This window comes from Anomaloglossus baeobatrachus, unplaced genomic scaffold (genome assembly GCF_048569485.1).
Source record: "Anomaloglossus baeobatrachus isolate aAnoBae1 unplaced genomic scaffold, aAnoBae1.hap1 Scaffold_98, whole genome shotgun sequence".
NCBI classification, from domain to species: domain Eukaryota; kingdom Metazoa; phylum Chordata; class Amphibia; order Anura; family Aromobatidae; genus Anomaloglossus; species Anomaloglossus baeobatrachus.
In genome coordinates, this window is record NW_027445382.1 from 159,769 (window position 1) to 184,339 (window position 24,571).

The following is a 24,571-nucleotide window of genomic DNA, read 5'->3' on the forward strand; positions in this document are numbered from 1 at the left end:
TCCCGTGAGAGATGTCCGATACGGCATTCCTCTCCACCGCAGAAGCCCGCCGTACTTCAGTCAACGTCATCTGGTGTCTCCGTCCACGAGCCCATGCAGATCGACCATTTGCGGCAGTCTGAACAACGCCGAGCAGAACGGCTCGCCAAGGGCCTCTGCTTCTACTGCGGAGAGGGCACACACCTTCTACGCTCCTGTCCAGAGAGGCCGGGAAACTCCAAAGCCTAGGGTTGGTAGGAGAGGCCACCCTAGGTGCTGGGACTCTCTCAGACCCGGTTACGTGGACAGTTCAAGTGACAATGGGAGAGACGCGGTTCACGGCCGAGGCATACCTCGATTCCGGGGCAGCAGGCAATTTCATCCAGCAGGCCACGGTGGACAAGTACCAGGTGCCTGTTACTCCACTCGACAAACCCCTCGTGATTGCCTCTGTGGATGGGAGACCCCTCTCTGACACCATCTCGTGGATCACCAAGCCGGTGGAACTACGTATCGGTGCCCTGCACACCGAGAACATCGCTCTCTACGTCCTCCCGCACATGTCTCATCAAATCCTGCTGGGACTCCCCTGGTTACGGACACACGAACCCTCAGTCAGCTGGGGTACTGGTGAAATCACCCGATGGGGCTCCTCTTGCCACGAGAACTGTCTGAAGACGATTCAACCCATCCGACGACCTCCGGTTCCAGAGTCCCTACCGGGACTGCCCTCGGCCTATTGGTCCTTCGCGGACGTCTTTGATAAAAAGGAGTCAGAGGTACTGCCGCCACATCGTCCTTACGATTGTGCCATCGACCTGCTCCCGGGAACTACACAACCTCGAGGACGGATATATCCGCTGTCTCCTGCCGAAACAAGGGCCATGTCTACCTACATCACAGAGAACCTGGCAAGGGGATTCATTCGGAGATCCTCCTCTCCTGCTGGAGCAGGCTTCTTCTTCGTTAAGAAGAAAGAGGGCGACCTACGCCCATGCATTGACTACCGGGGATTGAACCAAATCACCGTGAAGAATAAATACCCCCTGCCGCTCATCCCCGAATTGTTTGATCGGCTTAGAGGAGCTCGTGTGTTTACCAAGTTGGATCTTCGGGGTGCCTACAACTTGGTCCGCATCCGCTCTGGGGACGAATGGAAGACCGCGTTCAATACCCGTGATGGGCACTATGAATACTGTGTGATGCCCTTCGGCCTGTGTAACGCACCAGCAGTCTTTCAGGAATTGGTGAACGACGTGTTCCGGGACCTTCTCTACATCTGTGTGGTGGTGTATCTTGATGACATCCTGGTCTTTTCTCCGGACCTCCAGACCCACAGAGAGAACGTGCAGCTGGTACTACAACGACTGAGGGAAAATCGTCTGTACGCCAAGTACGAGAAGTGTGTCTTCGAGCAGTCTTCTCTTCCCTTCCTGGGTTACGTCATCTCCGATACCGGACTGCAGATGGATCCGAAGAAGGTCTCTTCCATTCTCAACTGGCCTCCTCCTTCTGGACTGAAGGCAATCCAACGCTTTCTGGGATTCGCAAACTATTACCGCCAGTTCATCCCTCACTTCTCGGCTCTGACTGCTCCTCTCTCCGCCTTGACCAAGAAGGGGGCTAATCCAAAGGACTGGTCACCTGCGGCCGACGCCGCGTTTGGCTCTCTGAAGCGGGCATTTGCCTCCTCCCCTGTGCTCCACCGTCCGGAGTTAAACCGACAGTTCACCTTGGAGGTGGATGCCTCCTCCTCGGGAGCCGGAGCAGTGCTCATGCAGAAGTCCTCCTCCGGGAAGATGGTAACTTGCGGTTTCTTCTCCAAGAGCTTCTCAGCGCCTGAACGCAACTACACCATCGGTGACCGAGAGCTATTGGCAGCCAAACTGGCTCTGGAGGAATGGCGCTACCTTCTAGAGGGAGCAGTGTACCCCGTGATCATTTACACGGACCACAAGAACCTGGAATACCTGCTGTCCGCTCAGCGACTGAACCCACGGCAAGCCAGGTGGTCCTTGTTCTTTGCCAGGTTCGACTTCCAGCTCCATTTCCGACCTGCGGACAAGAATGTACGCGCAGATGCCTTGTCCAGGTCATTCCTGCCCATGGAACAGGAGGAGGAGACATCCCAGCCCATCATCTGCCCTAGTAAAATCATTCCGGTGGCCCCTGTCACCCTGGCCCAGATACCGCCCGGGAAGACCTATGTCTCTGAGACTGACAGGCAAAAAGTGTTGCATTGGGGCCATGCCTCGAAAACAGCCGGCCATGCTGGTCAGAAGAGAACATGGAGTACGATTGTACGTCATTACTGGTGGCCATCCCTTCGCACGGACGTCGCTTCTTTTGTCTCAGCCTGCTCCTCTTGTGCCAGGAACAAGACGCCCAAACATCTGCCATATGGCTGTCTTCTGCTTCTGCCTATACCCTCAGTTCCGTGGCAACACATTGCGATGGACTTTATTACGGACTTGCCCCTGTCCTCCGGACACACAGTCATATGGGTCGTGGTGGATCGGTTCTCCAAAATGGCTCATTTCGTCCCAATGGCTGGACTGCCCTCTGCCCAGGAACTCGCTGACGCCTATATACAACACATCTTCCGCTTGCATGGCTTTCCATCACACATTGTGTCCGACAGAGGAACTCAGTTCACCTCCCGCTTCTGGAGGGCCCTCTGCAAACATCTGGGAGTGACTCTGGACTTTTCTTCAGCCTACCATCCTCAGTCGAATGGCCAAGTGGAACGAGTCAATCAGATCTTGACCTCCTTCTTACGTCACTACGTCAACGCCCATCATGACGACTGGTCCACGCTTCTTCCTTGGGCTGAATTCTCCCATAACCACCACGTCAGTGAGTCCTCCTCCAGCTCTCCCTTCCATGTCGTTTACGGACTTCAGCCTTCCGTCCCATTACCTGTATCCTCTTCCTCGGATGTCCCTGCTGCTGATGCTGTAGCCCGTGACTTTGCAACGATTTGGGACTCTGTCAAGGCGTCCCTTGGAAGTGCTTCCCTGCGGATGAAGAGACACGCAGACAAGAGGCGTCTGGACCCTCCGTGTTTCTCTCCAGGAGATCTCGTCTGGCTTGCTTTCAAGTACGTCTGATTGAAGCTACCATCCTACAAGCTGGGTCCTCGCTACATCGGGCCGTTTAAAGTCCTCAGCAAGATCAATGAGGTCTCCTACAAACTGCAGCTCCCGGCCACGATGAGGATACCCAACTCCTTCCACGTCTCCCTGCTCAAGCCGGTTGTCCTTGGTCCCTTCTCCGCTGCTGCCAGTTCGGCTCCTCCTCCTATTGCCGATGATGACATCTATGCGGTAAGGGATATCGTGGCCATGAAAACCGTACGGGGCCGACAGTTCTTCCTGGTAGACTGGGCAGGGTATGGTCCTGAGGATAGATCCTGGGAGCCCCGGGAGAATGTGGGTACTCCTCTGATCCGTGCCTTCCTGTCCCGGTTGCGGGGAGGGGGGCGTGGGGGGGGGTACTGTCACGCTCTCCGGGTCCCCTGCTCTGCTCCCCGGCTCACCTGTCACGCTCCCCGGCTTCCCTGCTTCTCTCCCCGGTCTCCAGCCTCCATTGCCTGCGGTCTCCAGGCGGCCCGGTCCCCGCTCCCGGCGCCCGTCGGCTACTCAGCCCCAGCCCGGCTCTCCTGCTTCCTGCTCACCGCTCCCTGCCCTGGCTTCTGGCACCCGGGCCTCGCGCATGCGCATTAGGGCGCGCACGCGGTCATTGACCCTTTCTTAAAGGGCCAGCGTCCACTGACAGGAAATTGAGCACACAGGTACAGGGTATAAAGGGGTTTAGTGTCCAAGTGGGCGGGGCCTGTTCTTCGTGTTTCCTAAGCTAGGAGTCAGGTCTCCTTGTGTCTCTGTGCCATACTTACCTATCTCTCTTCTAGAGCCGCTCCTGCCTCGCCATCCGGTCCTGCCGATTCCCGACCGCTGACTATCTGCCATCCCGTCAGTCCGTTCCATCTCTGATCCCTGTGGTGACCCGTCCTCTCGCTCCATCGGTTCCGGACTCTGCCTGACTACATCTCGGCCTCCGAACCTGAGCTCCGTCACCCGGACTACCATCAGTGACTCCGTGGTCCCAGGGACTTCTCCATTCCACTCTTGTGCACGGACTGTCCTGCTACCCGTAGTGCTCCGGCTACCGGACCCCTTGCCTTTATCAAGGAGTTCGGCCCAGTGGATCCACCTCCTGGGTCTGCCCGTCCACCTGGCCCTAACACCCTTTTGCCCGCAGGCGCTGGCCCTGGGAACGGTTGCCTTGGCGGTGGCTGTGCTCCCCTTCACGGTTGGACTGTTGTCTTCTAACGGGACTTGACTGTTGGGAAACCCAGGAGGTCCCCTTCGCTAACGGATTTGACCAATTGTTGGCGACTAAAAGCCTGGTCGGGGTCCGAAACGCCCTGCCGAGTGGTGCTGGCTTCTCTTTGTGTACCGGTCCGGTACCGCCGGGCCACCGCCCATCCACGGTCCTTACGGCAAGCTCCAATCGGCCTCTCCTGCAGACGGTCACCACCGTTTGCCAACCTTGCTGCTCCGTCCGGGCCGCACACCCGGACCAACTTCAGTTTGCTCTACTGCCACTTCACCTCTGCTCACTTTCACCTCACAACTCCAACTCCAACTGAAAACTCAACTGACTGCTTTCCCTCCTCCAGGACTTTGTACTCCTCGGTGGGCGGAGACCTACCGCCTGGCTCCACCCCCTGGTGTGGACATCATCCCCTGGAGGAAGGCAACAAGGGTTTTGTGTCTGGCTTTGATGTGCCTAACCGGGGTGTAGGGTGTGGTGATGTAGTTACCTGTGGCCCCTGGCTTGTCCAGGGCGCCACACTACGATATATATAACGATATGTCGTCGGGGTCACGTCGTTAGTGACGTACATCCGGCATCGTTTGACATATCATAGCGTGTGACAGCTACAAGCGTCTGTGAACAAGCAAAAATACTCACCTTATCGTTGCTCGTTGACACGTCGCTCATTTTCAAAAAATAGAACGTCCTTCTGGGCGTCGGTTGTTCATCGTTCCCGAGGCAGCACACATCGCTTCGTGTGACACCCCGGGAACGATGAACACAGCTTACCTGTATCCTGCCGGCAATGCGGAAGGAAGGAGGTGGGAGGGATGTTGACGTCCCACTCATCTCCGCCCCTCCACTTCTATTGGCTGGCTGCTGTGTGACGTCGCTGTGACGCCGAACGTCCCTCCCCCTTCAGGAAGTGGATGTTCGCCGCCCACAGTGAGGTCGTTTGGAAGGTAAGTACGTGTGACGGGGGTTTACGACTTTGTGTGACACGGGCAACTATTTGCCCGAAACGCACAAACGATGGGGGCGGGTGCGATCGCATATGCGATTGTACGATATATCGATACTTGTAAAGCGGCCTTAACACCCTTCAATATTTACATCAATGAGTGGCCACTGCTCTGGAATGTTCCACAGCTCCAGGTCTTACCCTCCATGACGCCCAGGTGAAATTCTTGCTCTATGCAGATGACCTTCTGCTGCTGCCACCAACTGAGAAAGGCATCCAAGACAACCTACAAATCTTGGAGAAATTCAGCTCTACATTGGCGCTACCGATCAATCTAAAGGAAGCCAACACCATAGAGTTCCAGAAGAGACAAAAGAAGATCGGACCAGCATCTTCATTTGTCCTAAACAACTGCGCTTATACAGGAACGGACAAATACACCTTCCTGGGCATAGAAATTCACCAGTCAGGATGGTTCAAATAAGCAATACAGATTGCTATGCCATCCAAAGGAAACTATTATCTGAAGCCACCAGTGAGGGTCTGGCTAAAAAGCTTCAATTCTATCATCACCCCAATCCTCCTGCACGGTAGTGAAGTCTGGGGCCCTCACACTTACCCAGATTGGTCAAGGTGGGATTCCAGCCCAAACAGAAATATTCCACCTGGAGTTTTATAAGCACCTTCTCCAGGTCCATCGAAGCACCTCCAATAGAGCCTGTCAGGCCGAGCTGGGCAGATTCCTTCTACATCTATCAGTTCTGAAGAGCGCACTGTCATGTCGGACTCACCTACAAAATAGCAATCCACGCTCCCATCACCATAAAGCCCCGATGCATATAGGTGATCCAGAAGAAACAGGACCCTTGGCACAGGTCTCCCAAATTCAACTGGACAAAATGAAAAATCACAGCAGCCTGACAAAAGCCAGAATCAGGAAGACGGTAGACGAGGGCCAGGAGAGGTGTCAGTGACTGGAGGACCAATATCAACACCTCACAGAAACTGTCCACATACCAGACTACAGACTGGCTCCATATCTGGAGAAACTCCCAGAGACCGCAGGACTATGAGCCAATATAGACTCAGTGCGCACAGTCTAGCCATCAATTCCAACACAAGCAGAGCTACAAGCCCAGGGAGGACAGACTGTGCCAACACAGTGACCTGGAGGCTGTGGAGGATGAAATCCACTTCCTGCTACACTGCACCAAATACTCAGCAGTGAGGGACACTCAGCAGTGAGGGACACTCAGCAGTGAGGGACACTCAGCAGTGAGGGACACTCACTTCAGGAGACTATGATATCTTCCCGGGATTTCAGCTCCATAAAGGAGGAAGAGAAAACATATATCCTGCTGAAGGAAATATGATAAGCCATGGACTTCTATAGCCCCCACCCCGGATGTACCCCCATCCATGCATCCTACAGTCCTCATCCCGGATGTGCCCTCATCCTTCGTTCCTATAGTCCCCACCCCGGATGTGGCCCCATCATGCAGTATCGGCAAGTGTAGGGCCCTCCAACATGGAGCTACACGCCCTGCCCTGTGTAAGCTTCCTAAAGGGCCATTTATATGCTGCGTCATCGCTAACGATATATCTTCGGGGTCACAGTGCTTGTGACGGACATCCGGCGTCGTTAGCGACATCGCAGCGTGTGACAGGCTGGAGCAACCTTAAACGATCACAAGAGAGGCAAAAATCGTTTGTCTGAGAGAGGTCGTTTATTTATGAAAAATCGTTGTCTGGTCAGTAGCGATGTTGTTCCTCGTTCCTGCGGCAACACACATCGCTATGTGTGATGAACATCTCCTTACCTCCATCTACCGGCAATGAGGAAGGAAGGAGGTGGGCGGAATATTCTGGCCGCTCATCTCCACCCCTCCTCTGCTATTGGACGGCCACTTAGTGACGCTGCACGAACCGCCCCCTTAGAAAGGAGGCGGTTTGCTGGCAACAGCGACGTCACAGGGAAGGTAAGTATGTGTGACGGGTGTAAGCGAGGTTGTGCGCCACGGGCAGCGATTTGCCTGTGACACACAAACGACAGGGGCAGGTATGCTCGCTAGCGATATCGGTACCGATATCGCAGCATGTAAAGTACCCTTAAACGTGCAGCATCGCCCACCGTAAGCCCACCCAACGCGTACCCAAGGAATGATAAGGCGCTTCTCTGGGGCTTCCCACTCCTGGAGAATCAGATCTCTGATGATCTCATGCACCGGGAATCCTACTTTCTTTTGGGTTCTTAGACCCCCAAACATTTCCTCCTGTACTGACCTGGCCGATTTCTTTTCCTCAACCCCCATAGTATCCCGCACCGCTCCCAGTAGTTCATCTATAGAGAAGATATATTTGTTCTCGACTTTATCCACTGAAGAGATACCTTCTCCTCTATGACCTCATCTGGTAGTGATGATGGACCTTCTAAAGAGTCTGACTCTGACTCCTCCATGAGGCTAAGTTTCCTCTTCTTGGGTGCTGCGGCTGCAATGGGAAGACGCTGGGAGAAGGATGCTAGGGAAGACTGAACCTCCTGATGTACCAGGCTTCTTAACTCTTCAATGAGGGAGGGTTGTTTCTCTCTGACTACTCAGTCAGTACAGGGTTGGCATAGTCTCTTATTATGGCCCGAAGGAAGCCTCTTGCTACACAACACATTTACGGCTGGAGGTCTTCTCCTTCTTGGAAGCCACATTCTTATCTCTTCTGACCTTCACCAAAGTTGCGAGAGAGAAAAAAAACTTCGGCACTCAAAAGGAAACAGTGGAAAATGTGTTTTGTTTTGAAAAAGATTGCTTTTTTAATGGTTCTTCATATGAAAAAAGAAAAGAGGAAAAAAACAGTTGTTGACGTTTCGGCTAATACAATAGCCTCTCAGTAAACTGTCTATGTATACAGGGTATAATAAAACAAAATATGCATGGAAAACCTCATCACCAGTCTTCTTCACTCTGTCCTTGGATCAGGTGCTCACTAGATACCATCACTGGTATTACCATTGACTGGGTTCAAGAGCAGACTCTTGCTATCTTTCTCATAACAGGTCATTTCCTGACCGCATAAATCTCACTACTGCATGATTATCGTCGACTGATTTCAAGAGCAGACTCTTGCTATCCTTCTCATAACATTCCACGGAATTGTTAAACTGGTGACTAGGTTTTTCCATGCATATAATTTTTTGATTATACCCTGTATATATAGACAGTTTATTGAGAAAGGCTATTGTATTAGCCGAAACGTCAACTGTTTTTTCGCTTTTCTTTTTTCATATGAAGAGCCATTAATAAAAACAATCTTTATCAAAAGAAACACATTTGCCACTGTTTTCCTTTTGAGTGCTGAAGTTCTTTTCTCTCTCTTGGTTAAATTTTGACTTCTGAGCAACAATTATCACGGTTGAGCCAGATTCTTTACTTTTCTATTCCCCCAAGTTGCAGTATATTCCCTGAATCGGGGGCTGTGTTGGGCTCCACAGAAGCAGAGTGGGTAGAGCGATCTCCCTCCATCCTCAGTCCAGCCTGGAAAGTGCTCTGACATAGATCTTTATGCGGTCCGGATGATATCCCAGCTTCCCACTATGGGGTGTTTCCACCTCTACCATCGGTCGGGGGGGCGCCTGGTTTACCGCCACGGTGCTGTAATCACGCATGCGTATGAAATCTGAAAGTGACGCTGGCAAGGAACCCCTGATGACGTCACTTCCTACTCGCCCCAAAGCCATCGTCCGTGAGATAGGAGGTGCCAAGGAGCTAAAGGAGGCCCTTGGCGAGTCAGCCTACCCACCTTTAGCTCTAAGAGGTGCAGGAGGGGCAGGCGGGTCCCAAATCTGAATGAGACAGAGGCAGCAATAGAGGAGGAAGCGAGTTTGCTCAGACCTCAGTTGCCCGATTGGTAAGGAAGTATGTATGCGACGTTCTCAACACTAGCCACGGAAGCACCGCAGGTCACCTTTTCGTGCCCCATAGGGACAGGAAACAACACTGGAGATGAGAGGTGGAAAAGGGGTTATTTAACCTCTTTGTGTTTCCTGTCCCTATTAGGGTAGAGAGGTAACCTCCTGTGTGCTGTCGTGGAAGGTGACTAGAGAAAAATAAAATGTTTGATATTTTACTTTTAAGCACTAGGGGGAGCAGCTGCTGAAATCCTACTGTAGACCTACTGTACTGTATAACTAGCTCACATTACAACTGCAGTAAAAGTGGGTGTAATCTGCCCATGTGTGTGATGTCCCCTCCGCCTTCTGTTCTGCGTGTTTCCAAAAGGATAACAGAGAATGAAGTTAAGGATCACAGTGCGGAGCCATTTTCTTAGTGAGCGCAAAATGATCCTAATATCTAGTGTCACCAAGGACAGCTGCATAGTGCTCCTTACATAGCGCTCTGCACAACCCATACCAGCAATGCTCTGCTGCATGCCCGCCTTCAATGATCTGCTGCATGCATGCCAGCCCGCAAATTCCTACCGCACGCCCGCCCACAATGCTCTGCCACACGCACGCCCCACCCCAATGCTTTGCCGCACGCACGCCCCAATGCTCTGTCGCATACAGGCCCCCCAATGCTCTGCAGCGCGCACACCTCCCAATGCTCTGCTGCATGCGCTGTCAATCTTACTCGGTTTGGGGCTCCATGCAAGATCTCGCCTCTTGGGGGTAAGTATCATTCTGAGAAAGGTCAAGAATCAGCCTAGAATTACGCAGGAGGACCTGGTCAATGACCTGAAGAGAACTGGGACCACATTCTCAAATATTACTGTAACACACTATGCCTTCATGGATTAAAATTCTTCAGTCCCCCTGCTCATGCCGGCACATCCAGGCTCATTTGAATCTTTCCAATGACCATCTGGATAATCCAGAGAGGCATGGGAGACGGTCATGTGGTCAAGTGAGACCAAACTAGAATTAGTATTACAGCATTGAAGATGGATCGTGGCTGAGTCTTAGGGGTACTTTGCACGCTGCGACATCGCTAGCCAATGCTAGTGATGCCAAGCGCGATAGTACCGCCCTCGTCGCACATGCGATATCTTGTGATAGCTACTTCACACGCACTTACCTGCCCTGCGATGTCGCTCTGGCCGGCGAACCGCCTCCTTCCTAAGGTGGCAGGTCATGCGGCATCACACGGCAGGCGGCCACTAGAAGCCGAGGGGCGGAGATGAGCGGCACGTAAACATCCCGCCCACCTCCTTCCTTCCGCATAGCCGATGGAGGCAGGTAAGGAGATGTTCCTCGCTCCTGCGGCTTCACACACAGCGATGTGTGCTGCCGCAGGAACGAGGAACATCGAATCTCCAATTGGTGAGACATTATGAAAATGTCCGACGCTACACAGATCACCGATTTACGACGCTTTTGAGATCGTTTATCGGCGCATCTAGGCTTTACACGTTGCGACATAGTTACCGGTGCCGGATGTGCGTCACTTTCGATTTCACCCCGACGATATCGCAGTAGCGATGTCGCAGCGTGCAAAGTACCCCATACAGCATGACAATGACCCGAAACACACAGACAGGGCAACTAAGGACCTAAGCCTAATAGAAAATCTTTGGAAGGAACTGAAACGCAATGCAGCCCAGAAACCTAAAAGATCTGGAGAAGATCTATATGGAGGAGTGAATCAAAATCCCTGCTGCAGTGTGTGCTAACTGGGTCAAGAACTGTAGGAAACATCTGACCTCTGTAAGGCTAGTTTCACATTTGCGTTAAACGGCATCCGTTGCTATCCGCCGCCTTGAGGAATTACAGTAACCGTTGCAGGAAACGGTTTATTCCTCATAGACTTCCATTAGCTACGGATAGCAACGGATGGTCTTGCGTTGCATCCATCTTGCGACTAGAGATGAGCGAACCGGTCCCGGTTCGGCTCGAGGCGGTTCGCCAAACGGGGGGTCTGGCTCGAGTTCGGCTCGTCGAACGTTCGACGAACCGAACTCGAGCCCATAGGAAACAATGGCAGGCAATCACAAACACAGTAAAACACCTAGAAAACACCCTGAAAGGTGTCCAAAAGGTGACAAACAACTCACAACATAACACAAACACATGGGAAAGTGACAAGGACATATACTCATGTGAAAACAAAACAGCTGGACAAGGAAAAAGAGGGAGACACACAGATATATGAGTATATGCAAAGAAACATCGATTCCATTATTGTGCAACTTGAGCCCTGCTCATTTTAGGCTTCCAATCTGGATAAATTGCCTGAGCTCGCCACGTACGCCTTGAGGATCTTGTCGTGTCCTGCAGCCAGCGTTCTCTCGGAACCTGTCTTCAGTGCTGCTGGGGGTCTGCTGGCAGATAAGCACACGTGTCTGTCCACTGACAATGTGGACCTGGCTCTCAGAGGACTTTTCTTCCCCTGGGTCAGCCAGGGGAGGCGAAAGGCACGCGTATTTTTGAGAGTGCTTCATGCAAAGCATCTTTTTCTTTGTCAAAAGGGGGGCTCAACCGATGCCAGTCAAGTGGGGTGTGTGTGGCCCAGTTAGTGGCAACGAGGGAGACTGTGGTTGGAGTCCCCTCGCTGTGTCTCTAAAAGAACCAAGATGAACAAGTCATGGCTCTCAGAGGACTTTTCTTCCCCTGGGTCAGCCAGGGGACGGGAAAGGCACGCGTATTTTTGAGAGTGCTTCATGCAAAGCATCTTTTTCTTTTTCAAAAGGGGGCTCAACCGATGCCAGTCAAGTGGGGTGTGTGTGGCCCAGTTAGTGGCAACGAGGGAGACTGTGGTTGGAGTCCCCTCGCTGTGTCTCTAAAAGAACCAAGATGAACAAGTCATGGCTCTCAGAGGACTTTTCTTCCCCTGGGTCAGCCAGGGGACGGGAAAGGCACGCGTATTTTTGAGAGTGCTTCATGCAAAGCATCTTTTTCTTTTTCAAAAGGGGGCTCAACCGATGCCAGTCAAGTGGGGTGTGTGTGGCCCAGTTAGTGGCAACGAGGGAGACTGTGGTTGGAGTCCCCTCGCTGTGTCTCTAAAAGAACCAAGATGAACAAGTCATGGCTCTCAGAGGACTTTTCTTCCCCTGGGTCAGCCAGGGGACGGGAAAGGCACGCGTATTTTTGAGAGTGCTTCATGCAAAGCATCTTTTTCTTTGTCAAAAGGGGGGGTCAACCGATGCCAGTCAAGTGGGGTGTGTGTGGCCCAGTTAGTGGCAACGAGGGAGACTGTGGTTGGAGTCCCCTCGCTGTGTCTCTAAAAGAACCAAGATGAACAAGTCATGGCTCTCAGAGGACTTTTCTTCCCCTGGGTCAGCCAGGGGACGGGAAAGGCACGCGTATTTTTGAGAGTGCTTCATGCAAAGCATCTTTTTCTTTTTCAAAAGGGGGCTCAACCGATGCCAGTCAAGTGGGGTGTGTGTGGCCCAGTTAGTGGCAACGAGGGAGACTGTGGTTGGAGTCCCCTCGCTGTGTCTCTAAAAGAACCAAGATGAACAAGTCATGGCTCTCAGAGGACTTTTCTTCCCCTGGGTCAGCCAGGGGACGGGAAAGGCACGCGTATTTTTGAGAGTGCTTCATGAAAAGCATCTTTTTCTTTGTCAAAAGGGGGGGTCAACCGATGCCAGTCAAGTGGGGTGTGTGTGGCCCAGTTAGTGGCAACGAGGGAGACTGTGGTTGGAGTCCCCTCGCTGTGTCTCTAAAAGAACCAAGATGAACAAGTCATGGCTCTCAGAGGACTTTTCTTCCCCTGGGTCAGCCAGGGGACGGGAAAGGCACGCGTATTTTTGAGAGTGCTTCATGCAAAGCATCTTTTTCTTTGTCAAAAGGGGGGGTCAACCGATGCCAGTCAAGTGGGGTGTGTGTGGCCCAGTTAGTGGCAACGAGGGAGACTGTGGTTGGAGTCCCCTCGCTGTGTCTCTAAAAGAACCAAGATGAACAAGTCATGGCTCTCAGAGGACTTTTCTTCCCCTGGGTCAGCCAGGGGACGGGAAAGGCACGCGTATTTTTGAGAGTGCTTCATGCAAAGCATCTTTTTCTTTTTCAAAAGGGGGCTCAACCGATGCCAGTCAAGTGGGGTGTGTGTGGCCCAGTTAGTGGCAACGAGGGAGACTGTGGTTGGAGTCCCCTCGCTGTGTCTCTAAAAGAACCAAGATGAACAAGTCATGGCTCTCAGAGGACTTTTCTTCCCCTGGGTCAGCCAGGGGACGGGAAAGGCACGCGTATTTTTGAGAGTGCTTCATGAAAAGCATCTTTTTCTTTGTCAAAAGGGGGGGTCAACCGATGCCAGTCAAGTGGGGTGTGTGTGGCCCAGTTAGTGGCAACGAGGGAGACTGTGGTTGGAGTCCCCTCGCTGTGTCTCTAAAAGAACCAAGATGAACAAGTCATGGCTCTCAGAGGACTTTTCTTCCCCTGGGTCAGCCAGGGGACGGGAAAGGCACGCGTATTTTTGAGAGTGCTTCATGAAAAGCATCTTTTTCTTTGTCAAAAGGGGGGGTCAACCGATGCCAGTCAAGTGGGGTGTGTGTGGCCCAGTTAGTGGCAACGAGGGAGACTGTGGTTGGAGTCCCCTCGCTGTGTCTCTAAAAGAACCAAGATGAACAAGTCATGGCTCTCAGAGGACTTTTCTTCCCCTGGGTCAGCCAGGGGACGGGAAAGGCACGCGTATTTTTGAGAGTGCTTCATGCAAAGCATCTTTTTCTTTGTCAAAAGGGGGGGTCAACCGATGCCAGTCAAGTGGGGTGTGTGTGGCCCAGTTAGTGGCAACGAGGGAGACTGTGGTTGGAGTCCCCTCGCTGTGTCTCTAAAAGAACCAAGATGAACAAGTCATGGCTCTCAGAGGACTTTTCTTCCCCTGGGTCAGCCAGGGGACGGGAAAGGCACGCGTATTTTTGAGAGTGCTTCATGCAAAGCATCTTTTTCTTTTTCAAAAGGGGGCTCAACCGATGCCAGTCAAGTGGGGTGTGTGTGGCCCAGTTAGTGGCAACGAGGGAGACTGTGGTTGGAGTCCCCTCGCTGTGTCTCTAAAAGAACCAAGATGAACAAGTCATGGCTCTCAGAGGACTTTTCTTCCCCTGGGTCAGCCAGGGGACGGGAAAGGCACGCGTATTTTTGAGAGTGCTTCATGAAAAGCATCTTTTTCTTTGTCAAAAGGGGGGGTCAACCGATGCCAGTCAAGTGGGGTGTGTGTGGCCCAGTTAGTGGCAACGAGGGAGACTGTGGTTGGAGTCCCCTCGCTGTGTCTCTAAAAGAACCAAGATGAACAAGTCATGGCTCTCAGAGGACTTTTCTTCCCCTGGGTCAGCCAGGGGACGGGAAAGGCACGCGTATTTTTGAGAGTGCTTCATGCAAAGCATCTTTTTCTTTGTCAAAAGGGGGGGTCAACCGATGCCAGTCAAGTGGGGTGTGTGTGGCCCAGTTAGTGGCAACGAGGGAGACTGTGGTTGGAGTCCCCTCGCTGTGTCTCTAAAAGAACCAAGATGAACAAGTCATGGCTCTCAGAGGACTTTTCTTCCCCTGGGTCAGCCAGGGGACGGGAAAGGCACGCGTATTTTTGAGAGTGCTTCATGCAAAGCATCTTTTTCTTTTTCAAAAGGGGGCTCAACCGATGCCAGTCAAGTGGGGTGTGTGTGGCCCAGTTAGTGGCAACGAGGGAGACTGTGGTTGGAGTCCCCTCGCTGTGTTTTACATGCTTTTAGAAGGGCATGAAATGGCTTGGAGGTTGACTTTCATCATATGCAAACTGTTGGCTACCAAAATGCTGCCTTTCCAACAACTGTGGTTATAGGCAATGAGGAACATACTGATGAAGATGAGACGCAGATACCCGATTGGGATGACAACTTAAATATTCGGTCAGGGCAAGAAGAAACTCGGTCTGAGGGGTAGGGGAGTGCAAACACAACAATTGATGATTAAGTTCTAGATCACACCTACTGTCAACCCACAGTCAGACACTCGAGGAGGTCAACAGAGGCGGTGGAGGAGGATGCAACCGACGTCGAAGTAACCTGGCGCCTTCCTGGACACAGTCGGAGCACTGGTAGCACGTCTACAACTGCATCCTCAGCCACCACTCTGCCTCTGAGCATTATTCGGGGTGGATCAACAGGTCGCATGGCCTCTAAGCCTTGCCTAGCCAGGTCCTTTTTTGACATAGAAAAAGATCGCCCAAATTATGTGATCTGTAAAATTTGTCATGGTTCTCTTAGTAGAGGTCAAAACCTCAGCAGTTTGACAACTTCTTCCATGAATCGTCACATGAATAAATATCATATGGCCCGATGGGAAGCTCACCGTGCTGCAATGCGGCCTAGCGGAGCGAACCATCCACCGCCTGCCCCTTCCAGTGCATCCGCGCGCTCGTCATCTTCTAGGACTGTGGGGACAGCTGTCACACCTGTTTTTCCACCCACAACTTCCACCACTGTAACCGCAACAGGCAGTTTGCTTGGTAGGTCGTCAGTTGGTTTGGAAGGGGAAACAAGTGAGTGTGTACAGCTCTCTCAGACATCGATAGCACCAACTTTGGATGAAGGCAACATCATGTCTCCGCCTGCACTTTCCTCACAAAGCTGCATTTTTCCAGGGACACCCGACTCAACACCGTCTACACACAGCAGCCAGATCTCTGTCCCTCAGATGTGGTCAAATAAAAGGCCACTTCCTGCGACCCATGACAAAGCGAAGAGGTTGACTCTATCCCTCTGTAAGCTGTTGACTACAGAAATGCTGCCTTTCCGCCTAGTGGACACACAGGATTTTAGAGACCTTATGTCTGTCGCTGTGCCCCAGTACCAGATGCCTAGTCGCCACTACTTCTCTAAGAAAGGTGTGCCCGCGCTACACCAGCATGTCGCACACAACATCACCGCTTCCTTGAGAAACTCTGTGTGTGAACGGGTGCATTTCACCACCGATACTTGGACCAGTAAGCATGGACAGGGACGTTACATGTCGCTGACTGGCCACTGGGTAACTATGGTGATAGATGGTGAAGGGTCTGCTGCACAAGTCTTGCCGTCCCCACGACTTGTGTGTCAATCCTCTGTCTGTCCAAGTTCCGCCACTGCTTCTGCATCCTCCACCTCATCTGGGTCCTCCACCTCCGCCCCAAGCCTGCCTGGTCAGGCCACCAGCGTTCTCACTGCGCAGAAGGAATCACGCACCCCTCATTACTATGCTGGTAGCAGAGCGCAACGGCATCAGGCGGTCTTTAGCTTGACATGTCTTTGAAATAGGAGTCACACAGCGACTGAGTTGTGGGCAGCTCTGGAGACTGATTTTGATAAATGGTTGTCTCCACTCAACCTGCAGCCTGGTAAGGCCGTGTGCGACAATGCTGCAAACCTGGGTGCGGCCCTTCGCCTGGGCAAGGTGACACACGTGCCTTGTATGGCTCACGTGTTTAACCTTGTTGTCCAGCAATTTTTAACACACTATCCCGGCCTAGATGGCCTTCTGACCAGGGCACGGAAACTGTCTGCAGTGCTCACTTCCGCCGTTCAACCGCCGCACCTGAGCGACTTGCATCGCTCCAGAAGTCTTTCGGCCTGCCGGTTCATCGCCTGAAATGCGATGTGGCGACACGCTGGAATTCAACTCTCCACATGTTACAGCGACTGTGGCAGCACCGGCGAGCCCTGGTGCAATACGTCATGATGTATAGCCTGGGCCAACGAGATGCAGAAGTGGGGCAGATCACCCTGATGGAGTGATCTCAGATCAAGGACCTATGCACCCTTCTGCACAGTTTCGACATGGCGACGAATATGTTTAGCGCTGACAATGCCATTATCAGCATGACGATTACAGTCATTTACATGCTGGAGCACACGCTAAACACTATTCGTAGTCAGGGGGTGGGACAACAGGAAGGGGAGGAACTACAGGAGGATTCATATGCGCAAGACACAACAACATCACCAAGGTCCAGACGTTCATCATCACCAACGCGGCAGGCATGGGACCATGGGGGACAGGGATCAACAAGGGCGCATGGTAGCAGGTGAGATGTTGAGGAAGGTGCAGGAGGACATGAAGATATGGAGGACGAACTGTCCATGGACATGGAAGACTCAGCAGATGAGGGGGACCTTGGTCAAATTTCAGTTGAAAGAGGTTGGGGGGAGATGACAGAGGAAGAAAGAACGGTTAGCACCTCTATGCCACAAACACAGCGTGGACTTGGTGCGCATGGCTGCGCAAGACACATGAGTGCCTTCTTGTTGCACTACCTCCAACATGACCCTCGTATTGTCAAAATTAGAAGTGATGATGACTACTGGCTTGCCACACTATTAGATCCCCGGGACAAGTCCAAATTTTGTGACATAATTCCACCCATAGAAAGGGACGCACGTATGCAGGAGTATCAGCAGAAGCTGTTACTCGATCTTAGCTCGGCTTTTCCACCAAACAACCGTGCAGGTGAAGGGAGTGATTCTCCCAGTTGTAACTTGACAAACATGGGACGGCCTCGTCATCTTCAACAGTCTACCCGTACCAGTAGGACCGTATCTGGTGCTGGTAACAGCAATTTTATGGAATCTTTTCATAATTTTTTTAGACCCTCCTTTGCAAGGCCACCAGAGACAACAAGTCTGACACATAGTCAACGGATGGAGAGGATGATACAGGAGTATCTCCAAATGAACATCGATGCAATGACTTTGCAAATGGAGCCTTGCTCCTTTTGTGCTTCAAATCTAGAAAAATGTCAAGAGCTCTCCAGTTACGCCTCGAAGATTTTGTCGTGTCCAGCTGCCAGCGTTGTCTCTGAACGTGTCTTCAGTGCTGCTGGGTGTGTGCTGACAGATAAGCGCACGCGTCTGTCCAGTGACAATGTGGACAGACTGACGTTCATCAAAATGAACAAGTCATGGATCCAGAAGGAATTTACTACCCCTGTGTCATCCTGGGGAGAGTAAATGCTTGTGGATTTGGAATGTGCTTGATGCAAATCAAAACATCCTGTTTGCAACTAGGGCACAAGTGCTGCCACTGATAAGGTGTCTGTGTGGGGCCCAATTTTTGGAAAAAAAGGGAGACTCCGCTTGGAGTAACCCTTGCTTGCTGTGTTTTTTAAAAATGATACAAGATGAAGTTGTGTCGCCAGGGGTAAAGGGGATACCCAGAACCGGGCCAAGGGGTCGCTTCTGGAAAGGGGATCACGGTGTCGTGACCCGGTCTGTGCTCCCTGGTTCCACAATAAAAAGGGGGGTTATGTTCGTGACGCCACCCGTGGAATGTGATCAGAGATGACCACCGCTGCTGCAGAACCTCCGGGGTGATGGAAGGCCGCGTGAGATGGGACGGCTCCCCACGGGTAGAGCCTTTTCCCCGGGGCAGTATGTTAGTCTATGGGGGGAGTGCAGGACACGAGCACAATAAACAGGCAGACTCACGGTTTTGCAGTTTCTTTGTCTTTTACTGATGATGTTATTCAGCAGAGTACTGTCCACGGAGTCTGTGAGGGGTTCAGGGTTTCTCCCACCCAGCCGGGCCGTTTTGGCTTCCTTGCCTGCACTGTGTGTCTGTGGCCCCGCTGCTGAGTGAACTATGCAGCCGGCCCTGTGCTCCTCGGTACCGACCTGACAGGCAACTCGAGTCCTTACTAGTATGTTCCTGAACTCTGCGCTTGTTGCTTGTGTCTGTGGTACAGGTGAAAGATCTGGAATCTTCACTTCTCTGGTGGTAACTGTGCAGTATGTAACCTGCAGTCTCGGATCCAGCATCCGTTCTGTGTGCTCCACTGGGGATGAGCTCTGCAATGCTCTGCCTCCCAGGAATGTTCTCTGTGTAATCTGTCTCCTTTCCTCAGACCCTCGGCTAGGCCTGGAATTGGTCAGTGGATCCTGAGGTGAGCTAAAGCCAGCTTCCAACCTACAGATCCTTTCTCCTCAGTGCTCTGCACTGAACTTCCAAACTGAAAACTACTTCTGACCATTTCCTCCCCCCCAGCAGAATGTACAGGGAAGCATCTTGGTCTCCCCCTTCTGGCCAGGAGGTCTTGGTGTTGTGTGTGGGGAGTTAACCCTTTGTGTTGTTACTGTGGCAACCCTGGGGTGCCACATTCCCCCTTAGTGAAGAACAGTACTCCGGGACTGTGAAACAAACAAACAAGTTATCACAACAATTATATATATACAGAGTCTCAAAAGGAAAAAATACAAAAACCTTAAAGCTCAAAAAGAGTCCAAAATGTTCAAAAATATATAAGTGTTCATACAGTATAGTCTCTGTAGGTACTGGGCTTTTGGTCTTAACGTTGCAATTAAATAAACATTTCAATCAACAAACACTTCTTAAAGGTGTCTCTACTCTGGTCATAAGTGCAGTAGGCCTCACGGCCCTCGGGCCACCAACAATGTGATCAAGTTGTAACTCTCCGTGCTGCCACCTTACACCACTCTTCTCTCACCTTTTCTGTACACTAAACTGTTACGGTTTTTCATATAAACATTATATTATATGTACATTTTATATGCAATTCCACATTAGTCTTTATATCTTGCTGGTATCTGACCCTGAGTACTACGCTGTGACCTGCGTACTGCTGTTGTACTGGGTGTACTTAGCATAATGGTGTGGGTGGAAGTGTACCTATTTGGTGTTTCTGGTACTTGTGAGGATGGGGGGCTGACTGTAGGACTGGCAAGCTCACTGGGACCAGGAATCTGTTCTTCCTCTACGGTTTCAACTTCCAGTTCTTCATGTATTGGGACTTCTTGTGGTATGGATTCTGATGTTGGTTCCGCCACTTGAGGGAAGGCGATCATTGGGACTACTACTGCTCCATAGTAATTTGGCCATGTTTTTGGGAAATCTCCTAAGACTGTATGGAATACGTCTTCTTCCTCCTTGACAGGTTGTACCTGTATGGGTAAGGTGACTTCTGGTGTCTTCAGGGTTTCAGGACACGGTTTGAGTTGATCTCTTGACACGACAGCTGATGTCCTTCCTTCATCCTTACTGATGAGACACACTTTGGGATTATCCATACTGGATGGTAAGACTGTATATGGGGTGGTTTCCCATTGATTATCCAATTTGTTTGTGCGTCGTTTCCTCTTGAGAACTTGGTCACCAGGTTGCAATGGGGTTGCTAGAGCATGCTGGTTGAAGTTTCTCTCTTGTCTTCCCCTAGCTTGTTGGAGACTTTTCTCTACGCACTCTTGTACTTGGCGATACTGCTGCTGACGTAGGGTATCCCGATTGGATTCTTGAACTTCCGCATCTGGCTTCAGAATTCCCATATCTAAATCAATTGGCAGTTTACCGGGCCTTGCACGCATAAGGTAAGCGGGGGTGCAGTTTGTAGAACTCACCGGGACATGATTGTACAAGTCCACTAGGTCTGGCAACTTCTCTGGCCATTGATTTCTTTCTGACTCTGGTAAGGTCTTCAACAGGTCAATCACAATATGGTTCATCTTCTCACATAAGCCATTTGTTTGGGGATGGTATGCTGTTGTGCGGATCTTTTTACAGCCATACATGTTGCAGAATTCTTGGAAAATCTGTGATTCAAAAGCTGGACCTTGATCTGCAAGGACTTGTTCTGGGTAACCATGGGGTCTGCAAAAGTACGTCTGGAATGCTTTAGCTGCTGTTCTAGCTGTAAGGTCTTTCACGGGTACCACCACTAAGAAGCGTGAGTAATGGTCCACGATGGTTAAGGCATAAACATAGCCGGACCGGCTTGGTGACAACTTGACGTGGTCTAATGCGACTAGCTCGAGTGGTTGCTTGGTTACTATGGACTGGAGTGGAGCTCTCTGGTTCTGTTGATCCTTTCTTCTGAGGTTGCACGGTCCGCATTTTCTACACCAATCTTCAATTGATTTTCTCATGCCAACCCAGTAGAATCTTTCTCTTAAGAGCACTTCCAACTTTTTCCAACCAAAATGACCAGCACCGTCGTGGTAAGCTTCCAGAACCATCTTGACGTCTCTCTTGGGCACGATGATCTGCCAGACCAACTCATGTGTTTTTGGATTGGTGTGCCTTCTACAGAGCTTCCCTTGGTAGAGGAACAATTTACCTCTCTCTTTCCAGAGATGTTGTGTCTCAGCTGGGGCATTCTGATTAGGGTAAGCACCTTGTTGTGTAAGCAGTTCTTTCACTAGCTTCACAGCTGGATCACTGTCTTGTGTGTCAGCCCATCCGTGGTGTGCTAATGGGTTGAGAGTTGCCTGCTGTTGTTTTTGGTAGACACTCGGTTGATACTGTCCCACCTTAGGACGGTGAAAGGCCGGTAGCTCAATTTCTTCCAGTCCCTCCGGTTCCTCTTCCACGTTCCCCGAGTGTGGCATCCGGGATAAGGCATCTGCATTCCCATTCTTGTGGCCTGCCCTGTACTTGATGACAAAGTTGTAGTTTGACAGTCGGGCTATCCATCGCTGTTCCAGCGCACCTAGTTTTGCAGAGTCCAGGTGGGTCAACGGATTGTTGTCAGTAAAGATGGTAAATTCTGCAGCTGCCAGGTAGTGTTTGAAACGCTCTGTTACAGCCCAAACTACTGCCAGTAGTTCTAACTTGAAGGAGCTGTAATTCTCTGGGTTTCTTTCTGTAGGCCGGAGCTTCCTGCTTGCAAAAGCAATAACTTTCTCCTTGCCTTCCTGCTTTTGAGACAATACTGCTCCCAGTCCTACGTTGCTGGCATCTGTGTACAAAATGAAGGGTTGATGGTAATCTGGATATGCCAGGATCTCTTCTCCTGTCAGTGCCCACTTCAACTTCTTAAAGGACTCTTCTCTCTCATCACTCCACTGGAAAGGAGGATTTCGGGCTGCAGACTTCTTTGACTGTCCTACCAGGATGTCTTGTAGGGGAGCTGCTAGCTTCGTGAACCCTTTTATAAATCTTCTATAGTAGCCCACCAGTCCCAGGAATTGCCTCACCTCTTTCACGCTAGTGGGTCTCGGCCAATCTCTGATCACGGTAACCTTTTCAGGATCTGGTGCTACCCCTTCTGAGCTCACGACATGTCCCAGGTACTGTACCCTTGGCTTTAGAAGGTGACACTTGGATGGCTTGATTTTCATGCCGTATCCGGATAAGGCTTCAAACACTTCCGCCAGGTCTTGTAGATGCTGTTCATAGGTCTTGGAGTAGACTATGACGTCATCCAGGTACAGGAGGACAGTTTCAAAGTTCTTATGTCCTAGGCAGCACTCCATCATTCGCTGGAAGGTACCAGGCGCGTTGCAGAGTCCAAACGGCATACAATTGAACTCACAGAGGCCCATCGGCGTGGTGAATGCTGTCTTCTCCTTATCAGCCTCTGCCACAGGAACTTGCCAATACCCACTAGTCAGATCTAGGGTGGAAAAGTAAGTAGCGGATTTTAATGCAGCCAATGACTCCTCTATCCTAGGTAATGGGTATGCATCCTTGTGTGTAATGCGGTTGATCCGTCTGTAGTCTACACACATCCTCATGGTCCCATCTTTTTTCTTAACTAGCACTAGTGGGGCTGCCCAGGGGCTACAACTGTCTCTTATTACCCCTGCTTCTTTCATTTCTTTGAGCATGTCTTTGGCGCATTGGTAGTGAGCTGGTGGTACTGGTCTATACCTCTCCTTTATTGGTGGATGGTTACCTGTGGGTATAGTGTGCTCTACCCCTTTGATCTGCCCAAAGTCTAATGGGTGTTTGCTGAATATTTGTTCATATTCTTTCACTACTCGGTATACTCCATGCTTTTGATGGGAGGGTGTAGAATCGGTACCTACATGTAGCTTTTGGCACCAATCCTCCAGCTTTCCCTCTGAGCCATTGTCTTCCGCCCGACTTGACGGCTTCAAGGGCTCAACGGTGGTGATGGCGTTGTTATCAACCGTATATAGCTTAGCCATGGTAGCATACTTAGGTAGGGTGACCTCATCTTCCCCACAATTTAGAAGGCGTATTGGCACTCTTCCCCTGTGTACCTCAACTATTCCTCTGGCCGTCAATACAGTGGGCCTACTGTCTGAGTACACAGGTTCTACCAGGGCCTGATAGTCTCGCCCTCTGATGCCTATTGCGGCTCTACACCAGACCAGCATTTCAGTTTTGGGAGGAATTACAATAGGTATTGGGTCACTTACCCTTGCACTGCCAATTTCACCTCCTGACATTTCTACCTGCTGCTTCAGCATCAAGGCTTTAATTTCCTTCTGCAGGAGTCTCTGTTGCCCAGGTTTGGCAGTCTCGACGATCTGCTGCAAGACAGTAATTACCTCTGCAAAACAATTTTCAATTACATTCATTCCTAGCAGCATAGTTGGTTCACGTTCTCGTCGGTCAACATCAACAATGATAATACCCTGATTCTGCAATTCTACTCTCCCAATCTTAATGGTCATTTCTCTGAAACCAACCTGTGGTACTAATTCACCATTGCTAGCCCATATATTCAATGCAACATTAGATGGACCACTGCTAACGTCTGAATCAGCCCAGTACCTCTTATAAAGGACATGCGGAATTGATGATATTTGGGAACCAGTGTCCAGCAAGGCGTTGAGCGGAATGCCATCCAGCACGATGGGGATGACTGGACGTCCCCCCACATACTTGTCGTGCCAGGGTGAAGGACCTTGAGAGTTCATTCCTGAGGAGCGGCCCGCCTCCCCAGGGGATCCCCATTTAAAGCACATTCACGGGCAAAGTGACCTGGCTCATTGCAACGGCGGCAAATGGGCTGTCCATCCGGCTGGTAGCGGTCGCTGGGTCGTCCTCTCGTCGCTTGGTATCTCCTAGGCCTCATCCATGGGACATCCTCCTTGCTGGTCGCCAGCTCAATCTTGGGTGCAGACTTGGATCCACGCAGCTCCTGGACGATTCTAGCCATGGAAGCAACAGTGTCTGTAAGGGCTTCAAGCTTTTGATGGAGAGCCTCATTAGTGATGGGCTCCAGGTGGTTAGCAGCAGCCGCTGACATGGCCGATGTCACCGGCACTACTGGCTGCTGGGGTGCCACTGTAAGGTGTTGAACAGAGTCTATATCCTGCGGCTCCTCCACCTGCTGGAGGCGGATGGCTCTATCCTTTAGCTGGGCAAATGTTAGTCCTGGATCCTGGATCACCATCATGCTCAGTTGTCCCCGGTGGGAAGGGGATGAAAGTCCATCCAGGAATTGGTCTATCAGCAGCTTATCTGCTCCAGGGGCTAAGGCAGGTTCTGCTAATTTAAGTGCTCTGAGCGCCTCCTGCAAGTTTAAGGCAAAGTCTCTTGCGCTCTCTCTAGGTTTTTGCTTGCATCCAAAGAACCTCATTTTAGCCCGGCTGCCAGCAGTGGATTCAAAAGCTGCTTTTAGTCCAGCTATTATATGCTCTACAGTGTCCTTTGCATCGTCCGGCCAGGATGTAGCC

The 24,571-nt window shown here is 51.2% G+C and overlaps 1 protein-coding gene across 1 annotated transcript in view; it reads right to left on the reverse strand.

Moving 5' to 3' along the window:
• The window catches only part of LOC142289579 (uncharacterized), a 128,122-nt gene that overhangs the window by 54,105 nt on the left and 49,446 nt on the right, over window positions 1–24,571 (reverse strand). The window contains 1 exon segment of the mRNA XM_075333599.1: window positions 7,414–7,601. Within this exon segment, the coding sequence (XP_075189714.1) occupies window positions 7,414–7,601 (188 nt within the window).